This window comes from Caretta caretta, chromosome 5 (assembly GCF_965140235.1).
Source record: "Caretta caretta isolate rCarCar2 chromosome 5, rCarCar1.hap1, whole genome shotgun sequence".
NCBI lineage: Eukaryota > Metazoa > Chordata > Testudines > Cheloniidae > Caretta > Caretta caretta.
Window position 1 is genome coordinate 72,750,876 of NC_134210.1, and position 26,146 is coordinate 72,777,021.

The 26,146-nt window shown below is 43.3% G+C and overlaps 1 protein-coding gene across 3 annotated transcripts in view; it reads right to left on the reverse strand.

Annotated features, from left to right (window-relative positions):
• The window catches only part of MCC (MCC regulator of Wnt signaling pathway), a 356,867-nt gene that overhangs the window by 32,337 nt on the left and 298,384 nt on the right, over positions 1-26,146 (reverse strand). For all 3 annotated transcript variants that reach the window (XM_048849771.2, XM_048849772.2, XM_048849773.2), the window contains 6 exons: positions 20,872-21,018; positions 20,433-20,522; positions 19,712-19,860; positions 15,876-16,016; positions 12,997-13,097; positions 9,392-9,575 (listed from right to left, as the gene is read on the reverse strand). In XM_048849771.2, the coding sequence (XP_048705728.1) occupies positions 9,392-9,575; positions 12,997-13,097; positions 15,876-16,016; positions 19,712-19,860; positions 20,433-20,522; positions 20,872-21,018 (812 nt within the window). The remainder of the gene's footprint in view (positions 1-9,391; positions 9,576-12,996; positions 13,098-15,875; positions 16,017-19,711; positions 19,861-20,432; positions 20,523-20,871; positions 21,019-26,146) is intronic.

Below are 26,146 nucleotides of genomic sequence, written 5' to 3' on the forward strand. Positions count from 1 at the left end.
GTTGATGGCATTGGTATAAATGAAGTTACCATATCTGGCTCAATCCTATGAATCCATGAATGGCTTTGCAGGGGGTGCCAGGCAGGGTTGGGGCATGCACCCCCTTGCATGCTGATGAAGAGCTTGAGAGCACGGTGTGCTGGTGTGTTTTTGTCCCTCCGGAGACATGGCCAAAGACCATACCATGCTTTTGAATATAATGAGCAACTGAAGGAAGGCAAGAATGGCTATCAGGATCCAGTGTGTATTAATATTGTTATATAACTAGTGTAGTACTACGGAAAATATTAACTTGGGAGTACATATCAAACATCGATTTTTTCACTTGAGCCTGGACCAAGTGTTGCAATATGAAAAAGAAACACACACACACCCCTCTGCAACTTTAAAATACAGAAAAGAAAAAATATATAGTTCTTCAAACAGAATAAAAAATGTCATCACAATACTGAGTCAATTATTTCTTCACTGCAAAGCCAGATAATTAGTTTTGCTGGCATAACTTGCTTTTGACACGAAACTTTTTTTTTTTTAATCAAGAAACAATTAAGTGCTTGTTAAATATGCCATGCTGAGAGCAATAACAACTAAAATCCTTTATCTATAGAAAACTTCTGCATGCTGCCTCACACCTTGAATAGGAATAACAATCTCTGTGTTTGAAAAGTTAGTTCAGATTCCATGCCCCGTCTGCTGATGCCAGTGCCAATTATTACGGTGATTTTTTGATGGACACCTGTAAGAAACAGCCTGAGGTTGCTTCAGAAAGTCCAGCTGCTGTCATGGTGCTGTCTTTTAATCACTATTAACCTGGGGCTGGATTTGAAATAGTGACCAGCTATTCCAGTGCTAACTTCCACAAGACATCCAAATCCCTCAACTTGGAGGTATCTTGTCATGTTTTACAGGACTTCTAATAGAACATCATCATCTGACTTTATTGTCGCATTCCTTTTCCAAAGGTAGTTTCAAAAGAAAAACTGCCACACAATTTTAGCTCACTCCATACATGTCACATAATGAAGAGCTTTTACCCAGGGAAAACAATTTCTAGATAAGCACGAGGAGCCTCAATGCCCCATCTCTATCTATGTGCATTCCAGTGTTCTAGGGAGAAGAGATTTATGGAGGTTAATTGCAATGCTGCTTTAGTTCCTTAACATTCCACTGCTGAATATACTTGCAAAAACACTAAAAGGAAAAGAAACAGCACTGCAATTTCTACAACCTTACACAGACAAAGCTGCCTGCTGTCTCCTGAGGACCTGTAATCAGCTGCTGGGTGAGGGTTAAGTCATCCATTAACTGTGCCTGTCTGGAATGCTGGATGATCTCAGTTATCAGCAGGGGAATAAATCACATTCTGTATTGGGTTGCATTATTTTTCAGCATTTTTTTGAGGAGGAAAAAAAACCCACCCTGTCTGTGGACTCCTGCTGGAGCCAGGCTAACGTGTAATGGAAATACACTTTGCTTACATACTTATGCACTGCAGAAAGAAAGGGGGGGAGGGGGAACAGGTTGGTTTTCTCTCCTTCCTCTCAATTGTACTTGTGCTCAAGCAGTGTTGATTTTAAGTTGCATCAGATAATTGCCAGTGGATCTTTCAGAGAATTCCAACCCCAGGGCAGCCTGAGAGGAAACAGAGAATTGGCAGGGCTACAAAGACTTCCTTAAGTCTTCCCCCCTCATGAAATATCACATTACATGGCTTTACTACAGCTTTCTGCTAATTTCAAATGATTTCTTCTCTCTCTTAGGGATAACAGGCGCCGTGTTTACTAGAAGCGAAAACCACTTTTCCTCCCACTAATTCCCATCTGCAGTAAATCAGAACCCAGCTAGCCTATCATGGGTAAAAATACATTGAGGTTTTAATGAGTTCTCCATAATACTTTGCTTTTCATCGGAGGATCTCAAAGCTCTTTATAAACCTTATTTAACTAGGCCTCACTAGGCCCTCGGTGAGGTAGATATGATGTGAAAATCAGGCAATACAATAAATTACTATTCAATTCTATATCAAGTGGTGTTGCAGATCTCTTCACGTTCCAAAATAAAAAGTTCTCCAGCCTTCCTGGACTACACACACTCAGAGACTAATACTCAGGGACAGTATTTAGGGTCTACATAGCCTGCACATTCTCAGAGTTTAAGTCAAAGTTAACCTTAGCTTTCGTTTACAGAGAAAATATGCTCCTTGCCCTCTTTGCTGGAAAGACAGCTCTCAGAATGAAAACTGAGCACGGCCTCTACATCTGCTATGAGGACTATTCCTAAAGCTCCCCAGGTATTCACAGTACCAGCCACAGCTGCACAGGACTGACCTTTCAGGTCCACAGCTGCAGGTCTCCATTTTTTGGAGACCAATCCACAGCTGTGGAAGGTAACGGCAACTTGGGTTATTAGCTCAGTCCTGGCTGACTGCCTGCAGCTGAGCTAGCTCCTCTGCTGAAGTGCTAGTGAGGCCTCTGGTTACAAGGTGAGGAATTAATGGAGGAGCTGCCAGTACAAAGAGGACAGAAGAAAAGGAGAACTGCCCCTTGTCCCCTAACTTTGGTGCCAGAATCCCCCCACCCAGCGTGAGAGAAGAGAGGAGGTAATATGGCCAGCAGAGGAAAAGGGTACATAGCCTATTCCCCTATTCGAGAGGCAGACACAGCCCCGCAATCCCCACCCCCATTTCCTGAATTGTGGAGAAGTAGTCCTGTGTGCAGGGCTGCATGACTAAGCACTGAAACAATGCCATGATGCATATGTGATCCTGGGTTGTGATGCCACATGGGGCTCCTTCAAACTCACTTTGATGGCTCTCCCCAAAATCCTCAGGCCAGCCCTGCTGCATCTGTGGGGGAAACACCCCTGGCTAGATACCGTGTAGTGCTGAATTTGGCAGACTGATATGCTTTCTGATGGCAATCAGGGTAACGCAAATGAGGTTAGGGGATGAACTGAACAGGCAGCATGTCACAACCAGAAAAAAAACCAAAAACAGATGCATGATGTGTCTCTTATTTCTCTAGCATGCACGTAGGAAAAAATTATACAGCTCTATCAAACGTCTTGGAAAAATGATTTCCTTCTGCACATTCCCCTCACCGTGTTCATAAAGAGCTGAAAGAAACATTCTACCCGCTCGGTTCATCATTGACATCTGCAAGATTCCTAAATGATGCTCAATTAATTTGTATATATATTTTCTATACAGTGGATCCTAGATAGCATGGTGTAACATTAAGAGGTATCCTACACTCACGGGTACAAATACACATATACTACATGTGCATATACATAAACACACTGCAATTATAAAATATTTCTCCGTTTACTGATGCTGTTGAGTACAACCTCTCTTTTCATTCAAGAAACCTTGTCTGGGTGAAAAGGATACAGCATCCCTTATACAGTATGAATTTCTATCTGTAATAACTGTGGGTTAAGGGTTTATAGGATTACAATTACGTGGAATGTCCCAAATCCATGTAACATTCTTGAATGGTAGTGTCTGCATTTGAACTTTTACTTTAAGGAATATTTGTTAGGTCACGTACATCTGTCCACCCATCTTCCAGGTCAGAGTGGCTCCACATCAGAGCAAGCACACAACCGTATGGCAGGGATAACCTTTCAGATTAAGAGTAGCAGCCGTGTTAGTCTGTATTCACGAAAAGAAAAGGAGTACTTGTGGCACCTTAGAGACTTCATCGGATGAAGTGAGCTGTAGCTCACGAAAGCTCATGCTCAAATAAATTGGTTAGTCTCTAAGGTGCCACAAGTACTCCCTTTCAGATTAACTGGCCTTCACTCAGACCAGCAGAATTTGAATTAACAGTATATTGGGCTATTATCTCAATACTTTGGCAAACCACCTCCCTCCTTTGGAAACCTATTTGCTCCAGTGATGAAGTCTGGTACTGAGAGCATACCACATGCTTTGGTATTTGGAAGCATTAACACGTTTCCATATCAACACTTCCACATTGCGGCCAACATAATCCTTTATTTCAGCTACTTATCCGAAATCCCTGGGGTAGTTCTGAGAGGAGGATTTAGCTGTAGGTTTGGGTAAGTTCAGATGGTTAGTGGTAAAACATGTTGTAGAAATGTATTTCCTTTGCATGTGATGGGACGGACTGTCCCTCCTGCATCTCGGTGGAAGGCCGGGGTTACTAGTAGTGTAATGAATACAAAACAGCATCCTTAGTCATTGTAACAGCAGCAATCTCCATCTCTCTCTCTCCTTTCATTCTTTTTACAGGTGCTATCAGTTGGATCTTCTTGGAGATGAATGCTCCTCTGTCCATTAAAACAATTAGGACTTCCACAAAGCTATTTTTATTTTCAAAAATGAATTGGCAATATAGTTGGGTTGCTGCCAACCAAATAAATTGAGATGCTAGCTATTACTTTATTCACTTCGCTGGTAACAACCTCTATGCTGGTTTTTCATTTCATCTCAGATGCTCCCTTTTACAATCTTTAACCCTGCTTTGTCACCAGCAGTTGCCTGTGCTTGTGTTCTCAGTAATGCGTTCAGTGATTTGACATTCAGCATCTCATTTGTGATGCCAAAGTTCAGCACTTCCATTATAAACCCGTTTTGTGGGGTTTCAAACTGCAGTGAGAATTATTCACTTTATCACAAAGTCTTAGCCAAAAAGGGGTTTTTCCCCTTCCCCATTTAAAGAAAAAAACCTGCCCGGCACTTTAACTCAAAGGATCTTCATTATTACTACTTTTGTTTGCAAAGATCAGGCTTGTGTATTAAGATTATCTTGTAGTCATATATAATATAAAAAAATTTTCATTTCAGAGGTTAAGTGCAATCAAGGGAGGAATCTGTCCATTAATATGAACTGTTTCCAAATTGTGGTCCACAGAGCACTTGCTGGTCTTATGGAACTGGCTTCCCTCCTTGTTTCCACCTGCTTCTACAGGCCCTCAGGTACTTCCATGACAAAGAAAAAGCCTACAGAAGCAGCTGGAAATAAGGAGTCAGCCTTGCAGCCTCTGCTAGGGGTTACTGTCACAACAGAGAGGAGACGGAATCCACCTTCAGTGATTGCAACCACCAGTGGGTGGAGCCAGGGCTGCTGCCAGCCTCCAGCATAAAAGAACCATAGAGCAGCAAGTCCAGGGCAGCACGGAAGGATGAAGCCAAAAGAAGGGAGCCAAGTGGCAGGGAGGTGTGTGCAATTGGAGAGGAGGAGCAGGTATGCATATGCAAGGTGAAATGAAAAAGGGAGCACAGAAGCATATGCAGAGAGGCAGCAGGAAAGAGAGAGGATGAAAATGGATAGGTGTGATTGTAACGAAATGAAAAACAAAAGGAGAGTGAGTATCTGTTTTCTTCATAAAGGACAAAATGCAACATTAAAGACAGTCACAAATACATACCTATTTTACTAACATTACTGTCTAAGCAAACGTAGTTGCCACAAGGATGTTATGTGATTGTGAACAGCAGGGGGTGCTCATGAGATTCTCTCTCTATTGAGATGTGGGCCACATTATAGAGAAGTCTGAGTTACATCATCTAAACGCCTTTGTCCTCTGGATGAAAACAACAGGGGAAAAGAGGAGATTTTGTGCTTAGCTGGGCAAATGTTACATGGTCCCTCTTGAAATTTCAAAAGTATTTATACGTGGATTTAAAAAAGGAAATGCAGAATGGTGTGGTGGAATATGGAGTCAAAATGTCCTGAGTTTTCTAAGCCCTATTCTGACTGCTCCTGACTTGCTGCCCTTGGGCCACTGACAGTAACTTCTGTTTGCCTCAGATTCTCTGTTGAGAAAGAGGGGATAAAAGACAGTTACCTTTTCCGTAGCTGGTGTTCTTCGAGATGTGTTGCTCATGTCTATTCCACAATAGGTGCGTGTGCTTCCCACGTGTCCAGGTGCTGGAAGTTTTTCCCCTAGCAGTACCCGTAGGGGGGAACGCCCCCCATGACCCCTAGAGTGGCGCCTGCCTGGCGTGGTATAAGGGCAGCTGCACGCTCCCCCCACCCTCAGTTCCTTCTTGCCAGACAACTCTGACAGAGGGGAAGGAGGGTGGGATGTGGAATAGACATGAGCAACACATCTCGAAGAACACCAGTTACAGAAAAAGTAACTGTCTTTTCTTCTTCAAGTGATTGCCCATGTGTATTCCACAATAGGTGATTCCAAGCTATATCTGTTGGAGGTGGGTAGGAGTTCACAAGTTTCCAGGACGGAGGACAGCCCTGCCGAACCCGGCGTCATCCCTGGTTTGGGGGGATGATCGCATAGTGCGAGGTGAACGTGTGAACCGAAGATCACGTAGCGGCCCTACAAATGTCCTGGATGGGGATGTGGGCCACGAAGGCAGCCAACGAGGCCTGCGCCCGAGTCAAGTGTGCCCTCACAATGGGTGGTGGGGGGACACCCGCCAGTGCATAACAAAGTGATCCAACTGGAAAGCCGCTGAGTGGAAATTGGCTGGCCCCTCGCGCACTCAGCCGTGGGAATGAATAGTTGGGAGGGCTTTCTGAACGGCTTGGTCCGCTCGCCGCAGAAAGCCAGAGCTCGCCGCACATCGAGCGTGTGGAGACGGCGCTCCTCATTGGATGCGTGAGGCTTCAGGCAGAGGACCGGTAGAAAAATATCCTGACCCATGTGGTAGGCGGAGACCACCTTCGGGAGGAACACGGGGTGTGGGCGGAGCTGGACCTTGTCTTTATGAAAGACTGTGTACGGCGGCTCGGAGGTCAGGGGGGAAGAGGTTGTGCATACCTTCCTCCACGTTGAGGGAGGAGGTGGATTTCGTAACATACCTTTGGTTCTGCACTCCAAGGGAGGTGGACACCTGAGTGCTGGGGCAAGTCCCTAAAGCTGAGTCTTCCCACAGCTGATCTCAGTGTCTGTGTCATTTATATAACTATGTCTTTGCCTCCTTATTCTTAGGCATCTAACCCAGATGGCCGTCTGTCGCATTCATTGGCTGCTGACAGAACCAGTGAGCTTGGGGCGGGGTGGATATGTAGATATTCAAAACCCTTAGCGGGGACGTAGTATTTTCTTTCCGCCTGCCTGGAGATGGGGGGGCAGGGAGGAGGGTGTCTGACACAGGGCCTTGATTAGTTTCACCACTCCCTCGTGCATGGCAACGTCACCTTGGAGGGGGCTGCTGCATTTAATTCATGGAACAGGGAGCCTAAGCGCTCTTCCAGCTCCTCAGCTTCCAGCCCCAAGTTCGATGCCACCCTCTTCAAAAGCTCCTGGTGGTCCCTTGCATCATCCTGAGTGACTGCTTGAGAAAGTCCCGCTGTCAGCTCATCGGACGAAGATGATGAGGAGGCAGGTACAGCTGGTTGTGTCAACTCCACTGCTTCTGCCGCGGCCGTGGCCAGCTGTCCCTGAGGAGCTTGCTCTGACTCCACGTCCGGCTCAGGGGGCGGGCGGGAGACTGTCGCCAACCATCTTTTGGATGCCCCCGAGACCAGCCGATGCCCCTGTAGCAGATGGGGAAACCCCCAAGGGTTCCATAGTTGTCAAGGGGCCGGCCACTGGCCCTGGGGCCATGCAGCCACTGGTGACCCAGAGGGGAATGCCGATGTCCCCAGTGCGTGACCTTGGTCTGCAGGCAGATCTTCCTCCTTGGGCTCTATATACTTCCTCCTCGCTATCAGAGCCCGAGGAGGGAGAGACTTGTCTGGGGGACCAGGACGGTATTGAGGCCTCCTGTCTACCCCGTTCCCGTTGGCTCTCTCTGCAGACCTCCACTGTGGACCTGTACCAGGATGGTGGCTCTCAGTGCCACAACTCCCGTGATTGGTGGTGGCCTTTGGCAGATTGGAACAGTATCCCGGAGATCAACACCTCACACTTTGAGAATGGTGCCACTCCATAGACCAGGAGCAAGAGGATCAGCATCTCAGAGACCGTCGATGTACTTGCGGTGATCTGTACCAGTGATCCAGAGACTGGTGATGGGGCTCCAGGAACCGGTGCCTCGATGCCCCGGAGCGGTGATGAGGACTGGGAGACTGACTTGGGTGCTCCCGGCACTGAGGCTCTGGGGACGTGTCTCTGCAGACCTGCGCCAGACTGCCAGCGATTGATGCCGGGACTCCGAGGAATGCTGCCTAGAGTCCAGGAACCAATGCCGGGAACTCTGGCAGAGAAGCCAACCTGCATCCGGCTGCTGGTGCTGTTCAGGCAAACGCTGGTGGGGCACCCCCTGTGACGGGGAGCGGTGCTGCACTGATGGAGACCTCTGGAAGGGTCACAGGGCGGGTTTACCCCTCGAAGGGGGCACCTCACTGGCTGGCGTGGGCAGCACCAGAAATGACAGTATGTTACAAAAAGTAATTTTCTCTCTGTTGATACTCACCCCTTCTTGTCAAATGTTGGGAATGGGCCACATCCACCCTGACTGAATTGGCCTCGTTAGCACTGACCCCCCACTCGGCAAAGGCAACTCCCATCTTTTCATATGCTGTATATTTATACCTGCCTACTGTATTTTTCACTCCATGCATCTGATGAAGTGGGTTATAGCCCACGAAAGCTTATGCCCAAATAAATTTGTTAGTCTCTAAGATGCCACAAAGACACAAAATATACACGTTATATATAGATGTACTGAAAAAGTAGCTGCTCCCCAGAAATATTTGAACTAGATAATTTTTGTAATAATAGTTCATTTAAGTTTTATTATTTTAAAGGTCTAAAAAAATCCCAATATCCTGATTTTTCCCTCTGGAAAAATCCACTCTAACCGGCAAAAAATTTGTCCACCAGTCAGTATTTGTCTACAGTGTCAATTGCTAAAGGGAGGTTTTTTGGGCTAGTGGAGTTATGAAAAATTATTATAACTGGTGGCAGAAACTTATTCTGTTTCTGTGAGAAGTGAAATGGTTATAGCCGTGACATTTAAAAACAACAATTCTTGAGCACTCCAAAAGCTTATGAAAACCTTCCTTGACGGGAGTACTTTTTTGGTTTCCAGTTCCCTGGAAACCTGTGGTGCCCTAGTACAATAGCGGTGAACAAGAAGTACATGCTTCAAGTTTCAATGAGATGGGAAGGAGGGGAAGAGAGAGAGAGGGAAACAGAATCACTGAAGAAAAATAAAGAAAAAGAAAAAGAAAAAGAAAAGAAACGTTATGGTTTTGCCCTTTATGAAAGAGATCAAAGATCAGAATCACCCGCTTGCAAGAAATCTATACAAAACGTTTCTTGGATGGAGTTTGCTCCAAGTCTGAGAATAAGCTCACTGAAGCATGGTAGTGATTTAAAAAAATAAAAACAAAGAGAACCCAGCAGACTGACATGAGGATGGATAGTTGAATAAATGGAATACAACATAATCTACTCAGGTCTGAAACCAAAGGCCCAGGAATTAATAGCTTTGATGAGTTGCAGTTACCTGGTGTGGCTGTTGGATGACAGGCTCTCCCAGGGCTGTACACTACAGCCAGTGATCGCATAGGCTCCCCCGCAGCTGCCGTCTAACTTCATCAGCAGAGCTTTTGCTGCATTCTCAGCTGTCTTCCTGCAGTCGTGAGCTCTCTTGAGCATCTGGGTAATGTTCTCATCACCTGTTTGGTCCCCTAGTTTGCAAGCAAACAATCAGTGTCAGAGCTTCGAAGAGCATAATAAAAATTAATACAAGAATACAGACTCCTAAAGATATTTTCACTTAATGCTGTGACATTAACACCTAGCTAGCAATTTGTGATCTAAGTGAGACTAATACAGAGAAAAAGAGAAAAGCTATGACATGTATTCATGTGTTCTGTGCTAGAGATAAACACATACAATGCTGCCATCAGACAGGACAAGTAAGAGACAGTTTGCTCTGTGCAAGACTGTGCTTTATCCTCATTTGAGCCAAGCATTGTACATCCACATTTTATGCTTGCTAAATAAGCCACATGCCCTTGAATATTAACCCACATGCCCTTAAGACAGCATTAAAATTGTGGAAGCGAGAGTACCAGCCAACAGGAGTGGGCTGGTTGGGCTCATCTCCTTGAGAAGATGCAGCAACAACTCCCTTGTATTTTCCATGTAGGGGTGGTGTTGTAAATCCTCACTGATCTTCATAGCCACAGACAGGAAAATTATCTGTGTTACCAGCAATAAGGATATACCAGGCAGTATGAAGGGCAGCGAAAGGCAGCATATTCTAGTGGAAAGAGCACTGGACCGGGAGCTGGGAGACCCGTGTTCCATTCCCAACTCTACCACGGACCTGCCTGGGGACTTCAGGCAAGTTGCTTGACCTCTCTATGCCCCAGCTTCCCCTTCCACCCTTTTTGTCTCTCCTGTCTATTTAGACTGTAAGGTCTTCAAGGCAGGACCTGTCTCTTACTATGTGTTTGTACCGTGTCTAGCACCAACAGTGCCTCAATCTGAGTTGGGTCTTGGTGCTAATGTAACATCAAAAAATAAATAATAAAAAGAAAAAAGCAGAAAATGCCAGGAAATTCAAAGTGGTGAGTTGTGCAACATCCTTCATTCAGGTTTCAGAGGAACAGCCGTGTTAGTCTGTATTCGCAAAAAGAAAAGGAGTACTTGTGGCACCTTAGAGACTAACCAATTTATTTGAGCATGAGCTTTCGTGAGCTACAGCTCACTTCAACATCTGATGAAGTGAGCTGTAGCTCACGAAAGCTCATGCTCAAATAAATTGGTTAGTCTCTAAGGTGCCACAAGTACTCCTTTTCTTTTTTCATCCTTCATTCATTCATTCATTCATTCATTCATTCATTCAATCAATCTACTGGTTATGGAAGTTGCAGGAAGAGTAATGCAAGATTTCACACTGTACTTCCTGGCTTTTCTCCCAGTCTATCAGAACTTTAACACTATACACACATTCAATAAAATAATCACATACAAAACTTAAACAACATAATATTATCCCAACCCTTTCATCCCTGTTCTGGGTTTTCTGGTGGTTGACACCAGAGACTTTCATAATCATTCTCTCAAATAACAGGATGTAGAGAAAATCCAGAACTGGGTAAATATGACTTCAGTGTCTTATTCTACATTTCTATTCACAGGCCAAATCCTGAAATGCTTACTCAGACTCTAATTGGTCAGGTCTCAGGCAAGTTTCCCATGGAAGCCAATGGTAGCTTTACCTGCAAGGGACTAAGTAAGATATTAGGATTTGGCACCACATTTATTACTTTAACTAGCAAACAATCACAACCAGATTTGTGGTGCTAGACAAATCATTAATAAAGACAGATTCTGGGATCTGTGTGAATTTGGAAAATGTATATTTCCCCGATAGAGTGAGACGGCTCTCAGGGTTGGGGGGGAGGGATTATTCTGTGTCTAACTTTAAATATAAACTAAACTAATTTTTACTTTAAACTAATGCAAAACAATAACTTGTCAGGCCAAGACTCTTCTGACTAAATCTCTCAGTGAAGTAAAGGTTCACATCCAAGCTATAACCTCCTGAAAAACAAGATTTATGATGGAAATGCTGGCACAGTCTCCACTACAGGGTGTGAGTGGTAATGCTACTATTAAAAAAAAAAGTTGACAGCAGACACCTATATAAATGTAGGTTACACCTCTCTTTTATAACCTCAAATGGAGAAGAAAACTAATACTTTCCTTTCTGGATTTACTTCTTGGCCACGTATCTAACTAGCAAAATCTAAGGCTGAATGCACATTTGCTCCTAATAAAGAAACAGCAGTACAAATTCAATACCAGACTACCAAAAGGAAGGGTTAGAGTCTAGAGAAAGAGGGAAAATAATAATAATAAAAAAAAAGCTGCTATGACCTTTCCTGCATGACATACTCTGCAAGGAGAAACACACCTACACAAAGACTTGCGCAAACCACTAGGAGAGATGCAAAATAAACTGCCTGGAAACAGCATAATAACTGTGGATCACTGCATCTAGCCTGCAGAAACAAGAGGTTGAACTCATCCGTCTTGTGGCTCTGAAACCAGCTGGTCGTTTGGTCCTTAAAAGCTTTCAGTTTACATTTCAGTGGTTCTTGAGAAGCTGGTGCTATAAATTACCATCTAAAGGCTGTGTCTAGGTCTCAGCACAGTATGGAAAGCTATTTTTCTGTCTCTGAAGATTTCATATACTTTCTCCCTCCCCTCCCCCCAAAGAAGGGCCAAGATTACTACTACCACTCCCTCCCATCAGTAAGAGGAATGAGCCTCTGTAAAACTAAGAGTTAGTTTCACAGTGAAAACATACATTTTCTGTCAATAAATAAGACTTTTGTGTGAATGGAACTCACATGTACCATGTTGAAAATGGACTAATAAACGGTCTGACTCTGTTATTAGGAAAGCACCATCCCCCAAAGAACATTTTCAATAGCAGTGTTAACTAGTGTCAGTGTGTGCTGCTGAGTAACAAAATGAAATAGAACACCACAAAAAACAGAGGCCGAAACCTCAGTCCAGGCAGTAAAACATGAGAATGAAGATGTTAAAATACAAGAGTACCATGGGAGCTTGGAGGTAAAGACTGCATGTGGTATTTTATCTGCATTATGGTATATTTACATGTCCAGATCTAAGACCAGATTTTTATAAAACACAATTTTTGTGGGCAAATACTGTGGCTATGTACACAACTGTGGTAATTGCAAGTGCAAATTATGCAACCCAAACCACTGCACTCAGTATGTGTAGTGCATGCTTGGGTGCTTGGAGGTATCAGTTTAATCACTGTGCTGGGTACATGGTTATTGCCCAACAAAAGTAATCCCACAAGTCCAGAAGATGCATCTCCTGGAATACCGTATATGGTTTATTTTAACTTGCTTGTAATATTTTGTTTCGGTTCCAGTCCTAATTTTTGTGTGTGTCAAACATTTTATTTGTTCAGTTGAAAACATGAAAATAACCACATACTTGACTGGTGGGTAGCAAACTGTCAGGAGATGATTCACTATTGCAACCAGCCCCTGTAAACTGATAAATGTTAACAGAAGTGCAGAATGGGACTTAGAGAGTGACTCATTGAGATCTTACCGACAGACCCGACGCCTGCAGCTCTGAATTGACCAAGAATGAGACTCTGTTCACTTTCAGCCAAAGCCAGCAGCAGCTCATATGCTTCTATGCACTGTTCACTGAAATAAAACAAACATAATATCTGAAACTTAGACAGGATAATCAAATTAAGCGATCAACACTAGGTAAGTGGTGGTGGAAGAACTAGGCTATTCCCTTCTACTTGTATGATAGCAGGGACGTTACAGGACTACGGCTGTGTCAGTAATTGATTTTTTGATTCAATGGCAGTTCTGAAAATCAGAAGAAAACTTGGTTCAAGTCAGGCCAAATCTGAACTTTTCGGAAATATTCGGTGAATAGAAGAAGTTGACAAAAAGCCTGTTTTGTGTCAAATTCAACATTTCACACTTGAACTTGGGTCTTCCCTTAGAGACTCATTCTGTCCTTCTCTGGCCCACTGACTATTCAAGTATTTTACACAAAATGGACCAGTGTCAACAGGAGAAACAGAAAGAGACCCACCCCAGAATACCCTCCTATAACCCAGTGATTACAGCACTCATCTGAGTGGGGGAAGGCCCAAGTTCAAGTTCTGCTCCAATGACTGACTATTTCCAGGAAATAGAAAAGCTTCAGTAGGAGAGCTTAAGAGGGACCCATCCCAGAATAGCCTATGGCAGGGATGGGCAAACTTTTTGGCCTGAGGGTCATATCGGGTTTCCAAAATTGTATGGAGGGCCGGTTAGGGGAGGCTGTGTCTCCCCCAACACCCAGGCATGGCCTGGCCCCCACCTCCTATCCGACCCCCCTGCTTCTCGCCCCGTGACAGCTCCCCCAGGACTCCTGCTCCATCCAACCTCCCTTGTCCCCCTGACAGTCCCCCCCCCCCCCCCGGGACTCCTACTCCATCCACCACCCCCTGCTCCCTGTCCCCTGACCACCCCTAGACCTTTCACCCCGATTGCCCCTGCCGCCCCATCCAACCCCCCCCCCCTTCCTGACTGCCCTCCCGGGACCCCTGCCCTATCCAACCCCCCTGTTCCCTGCCCTCTGACCGCCCCAACCCCTATCCACACCCCAGCCCCCTGGCCATCCCCCCCAACTCCCCTGCCCTCTATCCAACTCCCCCGCCACCTTACTGCGCTGCCTGGAGCACCGGTGGCTGGAGGTGCTACAGCCGTGCCGCCCAGAGCACCGGGGCTGGCCACGGCTCTGCAGCTGCACTGCCCCAGGAGCTCGCAGCCCCCTGCCCAGAGCATTGTGCCAGTGGAGCGGCACGCTGAGGCTGCGGGGGAGGAGCCGGGGCTAGCCTCCTGGGCCAGGAGCTCAGGGCCAGGCCGGATGTGGCCCACGTGCCGTAGTTTGTCCACCTCTGGCCTACGGCCTGGCAGTTCAGGCACTCAGCTGCAAGAGGGAAGCCCTGGGGTCAAACCACTGGTCCAGAGAGATCTGAACTTGGGTCTTCCACATCTCAGATAATGTGGTTTCTCCCACCAATGGGCAACAAGCCTCCCCTTAGATATGCAGCCTGTGAATGTTGTCCCCAGGCTGGCCCTAACTTATTGAACAATAGGAAATAGGAGAATTGGAACGACCAGTGAGAGTTGATCTTATCTTTCTTCGGAAGCGTGGATGATTCAAGTCAGTAATCTGACTAACAGTGGAGGCTATTTCTTGTGAAGTTGCTTTTCAATTTTCCATATTGTTCAAAAACCTTACCAAAATACTTATGTTTTTCTGATCCTATGTTAAAAATTAATCCCCTGTCCAAGTAATAAGACTTTCCTTAAGCCCATTTTCCCCACTGCAAAGAGATCACTACTGAACGCACCTCGGAACCAATCATTTCTGCTTTATTTAATATGTAAATAATATAGCTAAAATTTATTCACGGTCAACTTCCTTCAAAATGAACAGGATTTGCCCTAATGCCACAAGTGTTTGCTCCAAATTAGTCATGGTCGAAAGAATGTTCTAGAGAGACAATTTTTTACAAATATTATAAAGCAAATATAGTTATTTGGGATAGTTCCTCACAGTTCCTTTCCTACAGAAGACAACTTAAATCACACAAGTCAATGGGAGTTGTGGGTTCTTTCTTTATACCACCAAGCTTGTGAAAGATGCTAGACTGACGTTAGGAGAAACTGAAGTCTCCTATTTATCCAACAGACAGCTAACGCACAGACAACTCCAGCACAAGCGTCTTCACAGTGCTTCTCCAGCGTGCCCCAACCTTCACCTGGAAGGATAACTGCTAGACTGTGAGAGGGGAGTTCAGTCATTTTACCTAGTGAATCCTTAACCTCTTGGTGGGATGGCTAATGATCATGGCTGTCTATGTGATGAGGACACTGGCCTGCGAGCACCAACACACTTTAAATAGAGCAAGACACAGACTTAACATTTCTCAGACACTGATTTATTTCTTCTTGCTAAAGAAATATTGGAAAAATATTCCCAGCAACGTCTATCATATTAACATCCCAAGTTGCTTATTATGATCATCATCGCTTTTTTCTTTATTTTCTTCAGTAAAACCTGCAACGGTTGTTTCATGCACATACAGGAAGGAGTGAGAAAAACTAAAAAAATCTTCCCTAATTCTAATTTTCATGCTGTATTAACAAAAAGAAGAGGTAAAGCTATTTAGCGTGACAGAGCTAAATTAATTCCTGATGAAATGCCTCTGACAACAGTTGAGTTACGTATCAGACAATCACTAAACGTAGCTGCCTCATGAAAGTATCTAACCAGTGCATCTTTACTCACACCAGAATGGAACGGAAGCAGGATGTTCTGTTGCAGAACAGCAGCTTTATCTCCTAAAGTTCTGTAGCAAGTCTTGACCCTTCACTTTTCAGGCTCAAATTCCAGGCCACATATTTACATACCTGTACTGCAGTGCAAGTCTGAGTGCCGTGGCATTGGACTCATATTTCCCAACCAGCATGCTCATCCTCTCAGCATTGCTCTTGCACTCCTCCAACGTTATTGTCAACAAGTCATTCTGGGATTTTAAGTGCTCAATACGGCTGTAGAGAAGGAAATAATGTTTAACCCTCAAACAGTCAGAAATCTATTTGTCTTGAAAACACCAAAATGATCCCAGTTTAGAATGTCAAAGAACATTTGGCTGGCAGTATTTTAAAGTACTACAGTTAAATCCATTGGTTTCATGTACTGTGACAGGAACACGGGAGGATGTTTACTTAAATCTTGGCCAATCCCCCACCACTAAAAAAACAACTGAAGAACCAACCAAAGAACAAAACATCCCTTTTTGAATTCTCTGTTGCTTTCTCATTGCAGCAAGTCTACGTAACAGTGTGGTCTTATTACTACTATCCTTATACCCCCTCTGTCTTGCCTTCCTACCTTTTGGTCTTGTCTTAAATCAACTTGTAAGTTCTTTGGGGCATGGGCAATGCATAAAACTCTAGGGTATAGCTGACTGCCACTGTATTTAGCACCCAGCGGTCCGACATTATACAGGATCATGCTGGGCTGAATTGGGACAGACGGTCCAAAAATAAACGGGAGACAGGATCTGAAGCAGGAACTTATATAGCACCCTGGGGTACACCGTCAAAAGTCCTGTTTGGGTCCACCAGAGTACCTATGAGACGCCAGCTGGGAGGTTGAGGTGGATGGAAGTGGTATGCGGTGCTAGTAACCTCTCCCTTTTCTTTTATATGGTTCTTGTCTCGGAGGCCGAGTCAAGAAGCATGGTGGCTGTTGGGGCCAGAAGTGCTTCCTAGAAGTAAACAGAGCACTGAGGTTCAGCGACCTGAGTAGTACCCTTGAGTCCTTCAGGGTGTGCAGTCTTGTGTTCATCTGCTCCAAAAATAGTGAGGGAGTCCCAAGGACTGAAGCCAAGAGTATCGCCTCATGGTGATGGCAGAAGCCATTGTCCTCACCACCATGTCTGTGACATCTAATGCCGCCTGGAGAGAAGCTCTGGCAACATTCTTCCCCTCTTCTAAGAGGGCTGAGAATTCCTGCCTAGAGTCCTTAAATTTGGCCAAGGAGTCCCACAAACTGTAATCATATCTCCCCAGTAAGGCTCGTTCTCCGCCCTTTTCAAAATGGGGGGGCAGAGAAGATGGGGTCTGCCATAGGCATTTGACCAGACCCATTAGGACCTCATTAATGGGAAATGCCACCTTAGATGGAACTGCTGCTGCTGCCAGAATGTCAATGAGACTGTGGGATGATTCCTTAAACTCCTCAATCGCTAGCCCCAGGTTAGCTGCTATCCCCTTTAAGAGCTCTTGATGGGCCCAAAAGTCATCTTGTGGCCGGCCACGGTGGCGAAGGAATCCCCTTAACAATAAGGGGAGGTGGTATTATTTACACTAACCCTATTTACAATATATACACTATAACTAAACGACAGACTAAACTATGATACAGAAGAAAAAAGCATGTATAGGCACCTTGCCAAAGCAAGAGGAGACTTTTAGCAACAGTCACAGGTGGTAAGAAGGAACTGAGAGGGTGCGTGGCTGGCCTCACCCCTTACACTGGCACATAAGCGCACGGCACCAGAGGGAACTACAGCCAGCCTGACAGATACCACTGAGGGTAAAATCTCCGGCAACGGTGCATGCCTAATGTGGAATGGACTTGAGCAAGCACTTGAAGAACAACAAAAGTTCTATAGTGTGGATTGATCTACCCTGCTTCAAAGCGCACTATTCAGAACTTTTAGTGTGCACCAACAAGGCCACATGGACAGTTAGTGCAGGGCAGGCTAGTGTGAAGTAGATTTCCATCACAGCTTGTTGCCAAGTATGTGTTCACATAAATAAGCCCTAATACGTTAAACGTCAACATTGTTGACTACCTCACTGCCTATCATTTTGGCAGAGACATCAAGCTGCTGTACTTATCCATCATTGCTGAATGTAGCAGCAGGTACAGCTAACTGTGTAAAGGTTTACTCAGGTAGGGAATAAGGAAATCAACACCAATCACACCTCTCAAAAATTTGAAGTCACCCCCTCATCACTTGTAAATGGGGGAGGAAAAAAGTGAGTGCATCCCTTCCTCAGTAGCCAGAATAAACCCCTGAGTGTTTCAGGTTGCCCAAAGTCCCAGCGGTTCCCTATCCCGCTGTCAAAAGCTCCAGCTTACTTGCTTGACAACTTCTCCAGTGTTTGCGTTGTCAATACAAAATTCTGTAGCTCACTGAAAAGAAGGGGGAGCATTTTCATAAAATTAATTCATATCAAAATATATAAATAAAAAGCATACTAGACTGGACTAGAGCTGGAAAAAGCAGTAAGGGGGAGTGCAGTGCCACATAATTCTGGGATTTTTTATTTATAATTTTGAGCTCATGTAATTAATAAGACATGGGACCTTGGCTATGGAAGAGCGAATACAGTACAAGGTCCAGTGATACCAGCAATACTGTTAGACTCATAGACTTTAAGGTCAGAAGGGACCATCATGACCATCTAGTCTGACCTCGCTGCAGATCGCAGGCCACAGAATGTCATTCACCCGCTCCTGTAATAGACCCCTAACCTCTGGCGAGTTACTGAAGTCCTCAAATTATGGTTTAAAGACTTCAAGTTACAGAGAATTCACCATTTACAGTAGTTTAAACCTGCAAATGACCTGTGCCCCATGCTACAGAAGAAGGCGGAAAACTCCCAGGGTCTCTGCTAAGCTGACATGGGGGGAAATTCCTTCCCGACCCCAAATATTGTGATCAGTTAGCCCCAGCGCATGTGGGCAAGACCCACCAGGCAGATACCTGGGAAAGAATTCTCCGTAGTAACTCAGAGCCCTCCCCATTTAGTGTCCCATCATCAGCCATTGGGGATTTTTGCTACTGGCTATTGCCAATGAGCCACAAGCCATCGTAAGCAGTCTCATCCTACCATTCCCTCCACAAACTTGTCAAGCTGTCTTGAAACTAGTCAGGTTTTTTTACCCCATTGCTCCCCTTGGAAGGTTGTTACAGAACTTTACTCCTCTGATGGTTAGAAACCTTTGCCTAATTTCAAGTCTAAACTTCCTGATAGCCAGTTTATATCTATTTGTTCTTGTGCCCACATTGGCACTTAACTTAAATAACTCCTCTCCCTCCCTGGTATTTATCCCTCTGATGTATTTATAGAGAGCAGTCATATCTCCCCTCAGCCTTTGTTTGGTTAGGCTAAACAAGCCCAGCTCTTTGAGTCTCCATTCTCCACCTCAGCTAAAATGAGCACATTCACTGAGACAATTTGATTCTGAAAAATTTGATTATTCAGGTACCCCAGCAGAAAATAAAATACCCTGTTTCTAGAATGGTGGAGTAGGCATGCAAGTCCTAAGTAATAGCGTTTGTATATTTTAGAAAAAAATGCGACATCTACTGCTCTGCTCCATACTTCAGGGATATGGGGAACACACCACAGTTTAGAATTTTGGACATGGAAGAGACATGAGAAATAAATGATTTATTTACTATATGGGACGGAGAGAGATTCAAATCCACTACAGGCCTTAGCATACATGTTCGAATAATCATATTCGTAGAAAGAACTATTAATGTATGTTAAGATCACCTCTTCATTATCCAAGTTTCGCATTTATTTGGAGCTGCCAGAGACGAACTGGGAGTCAAGCATAAACATATGAGATACGTGACAGGCAATAATGAAAATAAAATCAATTTAACAAAACAAATAGTAGGCAAAATACAACAAGTGCATCTAACTTTCCATCTTACCTATTTAACCTCTCTGTTTCCACTTCAAACTCTCGGATTTTGCTTTCAGAGATAGCAGATCCATGTGAATAGAGTGTCTGAAAGATTTCCTGGATGTTGGAGCAGTCTTGGAGAGAATGGGCCAAGTGCTCAGCCACACTGCTAGACACCTGCACAGGGTGGTTAATAAACCTTCTGTGAGTTGATGGCTAGTTTTTAAAAATACTGTAGATTTAAAAGCAATACTCAGGCTCTCTGGAGAGCATCTATACTTTCAAGAAAGCTGAGCAAAAGGGCCAAATACTGCTCTGTTACACAAGTGTAAGTCAGGAGTAGCAATGGTGTTCTGCTGAATTTACATGGGTGTTATCAGAGCAGAATTTAATATACTACTCTTTAGAGATGTCTAACTTGGGGTGCAGCTGCATAACCCTTATTTATGTGAGTAATCCTCACTCATATTTATTGTCCCCTGCAGACAAGACGATTACTCAGATGAGGAAGGGTTTCAAGGATTTGGTCCTTGGCCACCAATTTATGGCAACTGCATGGACTACATTAATGTAAACCTGGAGGTTACACATGCGCATTCATTTATTCTCTCTCTCCTGTAAAATATTTTCCGTAAGATACTGTTTTTGTTTTTAACAACATAACAGTCACCCCGGGCTCTTTCTGCAATACTCATGTTAGGATGAGCTGTGTGCGCAGTTTATTATTTTGATTTATTATTAGCACTCACCCCTATGCTGCTGATTTCTGATCCTAGGACAGGTCGGTCAGACGATGAAGACTCTGACCTTGTCTTCGAGAGCTTCACTCGTTCAGCAATCTAAAAGCCACAAAGCTACACAAGTTACAGACCGGCATCCCACGTCCCATGTTCTCCACAACTATGCAAAATGCATCATCGTTCACACATTCAGCGTGCTTGGAAATCCCATGTTAAGTTGATAAATGAAAGCTGGCATCTGTGTTGTGACTAAGAGAGACTTAAAATTATTAGCACTTTATCTCTTCCTGCAGCTTGAGTTCATGGGTTCGCTTAGGGCCCTTGAAAACACCCCTGGGATTCTAGATGATACTTCCCAGTTAATCGCATGCCTGCACAGCAGCTGTGCACAATGAAGTCTGCTTCTTCCAGATAATGAGAGGCATCACGGCAGCACACAACAGCTCACCTTGGCAATGGGAATGTCATTGCTACTACTGCTCGTGCTCAGCTCTCCAGTACTGGGGTTCACGGGTCGGTTTGCGGAAGTGAGACGACCTGGGCTGGATGGACCTGTTGCCTGGATGCTCTGTAAACGTGTCTGTAGTTCCCGAACCTAAAATCAAATGTAACAGTCTTTTTTCACTTTTATTGTTTAGATAATTAGCTAGCTCTTTCTCCCTTCTCTGGCATCCAATTGATGATTTCTGACTGACAAGACCAGGGAAGTTCTGATTATTGTAAGGCTTTCACTGTGGAGGCGTGGGCATTGATTCAGAACTCTCCCCTACTGCCAGCCCCTTCTAACCTGTTCAGTGTGGAAATACACAAATCTGCTGCTACAGAACAATTCTTAGTTCCAGCTTGTTTTATGTAATCCCTTGAATGCAACAATATTATATATATAAGAATCTCCTTCTTTGGAATGAAGTTAAAATAATGCTTTGGACTAAAATTCGCAAGTGTAAAGAACGTGGTAAGTAGACAAAGATCCGATCGCTAGAGTCTTCAATGGCTGAAGAAAGAGGCTCTAAAACTGATGAAATACTTCTCATGCATAAATATCTCAGGATGACTTCACTGCATTAAAAGGCCAAAGTAATTGAAATGTAAATAATTTATTAATACTTTGAAAACTACAATTAAATAGAGCACCACGGAATGAGTAATGTCAAGAATGGGAACTTCTAAAAAAAGCACCCAACCAATAGTTTGCTGAAGCTCTCAATAACCACACATTTTGTAAATAGCTGCACTGTCCTCATTACATGCCAAAGGAATACAGAACTGACCCCAAAATAGTTTTAGGGCTAAGAAAAAAAAGGCTTGAAGAAGCCAAATGGTATTGCTGGGTAAGAGATGATAGGGTTTACCTCAGAATACTACTTAACAAACAAAGAATAAATGGCCAGCTTGAACACAGCAATTATACCATAGGGGAAATTAACAGAGCTCATTTTTCTGCAGAACCAGCATCCTGGCATCAAAGGAAAAGGGGGAAAAACACCCTCCACAGTTTTAAGGGGAAAATTCCCTGAATTACAAATAGTTTATTTTTAACTTACATATTTAACTTACATGTGGATTCTGTTAAAACAATGAACAGCCAATGTACAACTGATATTTTGCCAAAAATTCTAAAAAATGCAGTAATGTCTGAATTGCGTATGACCTGTCTCACAACCTCTTGTAAAATTCAGACTACAATTTCTATACCATTGCACAAGTATGATTTTATACATAAATATATAGTAGCACCAAACGTCGGTTAAACATTTCAAGCATAAGCCCTCAGTCAAACTTAAAGTTGTTGCATTAAGGGTTTGGTCATTCCCAGCTCCAGAGATTTTAGGTACATTATTATTGTTATTAATTTTTAGCATTATTATCCAGAGTGGTGGCCTCAATAAGTCCACTGTACAGATACATAAGATGACAAGGGCCCTGCCCCAAAGAGTTTTCAATCTCATTTAAGACAAAATAATTGAGTGTAATAAACAATACAAGGGAAAAGAAGAGAGGGAAGGATGAAGGTAGCAGTAATAAGAACTTACAAGAACTTTGGTTACAAAGGCTAATTGTGGGCATAACTTGATGGGTCATCCAGAATGGGACACGACGAACCTTACACAAAATGCATCCAATAGCTCGACCCCTTTATATTGTGCAAGGTCCACAGAAATGGAGTCAAACATGTCTGTGCAGCCCTTAAACCAGCACATGCACCTCTTCAATACATTTTCATTACACAGTTAAATTAGCTGTGCACATACATGTAAAACGCCTACACACAGCATACAATTTTAGGTTGGTGACTCAGGCTGGGTTTACATGTACATTTGACACTGATATAACAGGGTAGGAGTGCTGCACTGGTATAGAAACCGGTGAATTGCACTGAGGTCATGCTCACGCATGTCACTATTTATAGTGGTGCAGCTATACTGTTGCAAACAAAACAAAAACAAAACACCAGTGTAGACAAGACCTCAGTCAAATCCACATTAAATTTTACTAACATAGATAAGAGCATTTCTCTTAACAAGGCTATCTCCATGTCAAACTCTGACTTTCATTCCCGTTATTTAGGGGGCAAAGCTGTGCGAAAAATTTTTAAAAGATTATATCTATGAGAAAAGTATTTCCTTCCCTTCTCCTTGTATTCAAAATATTCTGTATCGTTTTTGTTCAAACTTAAAAAAAAAATCACCTTTGGCCACAGACCAAACTTGGAAGATTTCGGTCCCGAAGCTAAAAGTTTTACAAAGTTATAGGCAACTAAAGACAACGTGTAAAACTGAAAAGTGTCTGAAATCTTAACCACAGTGGTCATTACTGTTCCCATGATGCTATGTACACAGTCTCATACATACATTTTTAAAACCACCTTATATGGACAGGTTTCAGAGTAGCAGCCATGTTAGTCTGTATCCGCAAAAAGAACAGGAGTACTTGTGGCACCTTAGAGACTAACAAATTTATTTGAGCACAAGCTTTCACGGGCTACAGCCCACTTCATCGGATGCATAGAATGGAATATATAGTAAGAAGATATTTATACATACAGAGAACATGAAACAATGGGTGTTACCATACACACTATAACGAGAGTGATCAGTTAAGGTGAGCTATTACCAGCAGGAGCGAAAAAACAAAAAAAAAACAAAAAACCTTTTGTAGTGATAATCAAGATGGGCCATTTCCAGCAATTGACAGGAATGTGTGAGGAACAGTAGAGGGGAAAAATAAACATGGGGAAATAGTTTTACTTTGTGTAATGACACATCCACTCCCAGTCTTTATTCAAGCCTAATTTAATGGTGTCCAGTTTGAAAATTAATTCCAATTCAGCAGTCTCTCGTTGGAGTCTGTTTTTGAAGTTTTTTTGTTGTAATATTGTGACTTTAGGTCTGTAATCTAGTGACCAGAGAGATTGAAGTGTCCTCCGACTGGTTTTTGAATGTTATAATTCTTGATGTCTGATTTGTGTCCATTTATCCTTTTATGTAGAGACTGTCCGGTCTGGCCAATGTACAGGGCATTGCTGGCACATGAAAGCATGTATCACATTGGTAGATGTGCAGGTGAACGAGCCTCTGACAGTGTGGCTGATGTGATTAGGCCCTATGATGGCGTCCCCTGAATAGATATGTGGACACAGTTGGCAATGGGCTTTGTTGCAAGGATAGGTTCCTGGGTTAGTGTTTTTGTTGTGTGGTTGTATGGACAATGTTCCATAAAGCTCCTGACAGTGCAATCAAACACTGACACAGAGATGTTTCCTCTGGTCTACACTTTATTATTGAGCAGTGATTACTGATCACAAATACAGAGTGAACTGCTCTAAAGGATTTGTAAAACAATATCTGTAATGGAAAGAAAAATTAACCAAGTTTAGACCACAGCCAGGAAAACAGTTTTACTCAGGAAAGCACATGGTCAAAAACTCAGAGCACAGTCTAACCATCAAGGTACACTATTCACTGATTCAATATTTTGTTTCAGAAACAAGAAGATGAAAAAAGAGAGCACTAACAACCCTGAACTGTGCGGTCTTTTTATTAAACATACAAATCCAGAGTATTAGTTGAGTAGATTACAGGCTGAATTAATCATTAAAATTTGTAAATGAAATTAAGAATGTGTCCATTTTGCAGTGAAATTATAGTAATATTGAGTACTCAATAGTAATGTTGCGTAGTTAAACAGAACAAATTTGTCTTACCTGTACATAGGTGATCTCATAATGCATACATTCAGCAATCCAAAATCTCATTACTGGGTTGCCCCACCCACTGGAGAGCCCAGAGGCAGCTCAGCTAACTATTTCTGGTCACCAAAACCTTCTTGATATAGCTGAATGCACCATCTCCTCAGAAAGTAAATTTCCAAGCTACAGGTAATGGTAATTCTAGAGAAAAAATAAAGGAAGACCAGAGAAGAGGGATCGAGAGAGAAAAATGTTATAAAAGGAGGTTTCTCTGGATTGGTGGATATATGAATTAGGAGAAGACTAATTTACAGACAAGGTTAAAATTGTCCTAGCCTCTTACATCTATATATCCACCAATCTGGAGTCTCAATACTGGGACAAATAAGCACTGTTACTTGTTTTCATTATATAGTGTAAATTAACTTCTGATTGAGTGTTCAGTGGTGTACAGGATACACCTAGAGATACTGTCCCTTCCCCAAAGAGCTTACAACGTAAGAAGAAAAATATTGTTTATATAGCACCAGAACTTTCCATGAAATTTTTGTGCCTTAACTAAATGGAAAATGAAGTTGACAAAAGAAGAGCTAGGAAAGAGGGTTAAAATATAATGTGAGTGACCTTATGTTGAAACTACAGCTTACAAGTTCTGACATTTTCGAGACTGATATTGAGGTAGCACCAGGGGATGGTGTAGATAGTCCAGTATTGGAGGTCAGTGGTGGAAAAGCAAGGTGAAAGAAATGAGTTCTGAGGAAGGATTTAAAGAAAGAAATTGAGGATGTTTGGTGAGATGGAAGAGGAATGCCATGGCAAGTTTTGAGAGCAATATGAAAGAAAGCATGAAGTTAAGAGCGGGAGGGGAAAGAAGCAGAACACTGGGATGAGGTGTGGAGGGAGGTGAAAGATTTAGTATCAGGATGGCTAAGCAGCATCTATTGAGCAACACACACAGCATCCACTGAGGCTCAGAAATCTACTAAGATATTCAAATCTCCAAAATGTTCTCTCATTTCATGAACGCTCAAATATATGCGGACAACCATCTGTACGTACACTTTTCAGCACTTTCACTCATTGTGCAAACAACAGAACTTACACTTGCAGAACCCCACTTGCACATGAAAAGTGAGCCTGGTTTAGGAATGAAAATGGGGATGTTCCAGGAGCTGTCCTTCAGATTTCTTGCAAGGTCTTCTCTGTGTAGCTCCAAGACTTCTAAAATGATAAGGTCTAGGACAAAGAGATGGCGAGCATGCCTATGGTACATAAATTAAGAGCCTACAATAAAAGTTAGATTTCTCTGGGAAACAAAAGCTTGCAGAAAGAGTTGTTGGGTATATTGGTCTCTCAGATCATTTACTCACCTAACAGGGAACACAAGAAAAAGAAATAGTCACCTATCTGCTATGGGCTCAAAGGAAAGTTGCCTGAGAGCTCAAAGAAATAAATGTAATCCCATTTAAGAGGATGACATTTTGTTACTGATCTCAGAAACTAGCTAAAAGAAGGTTAAATGGCTAGATTCTCT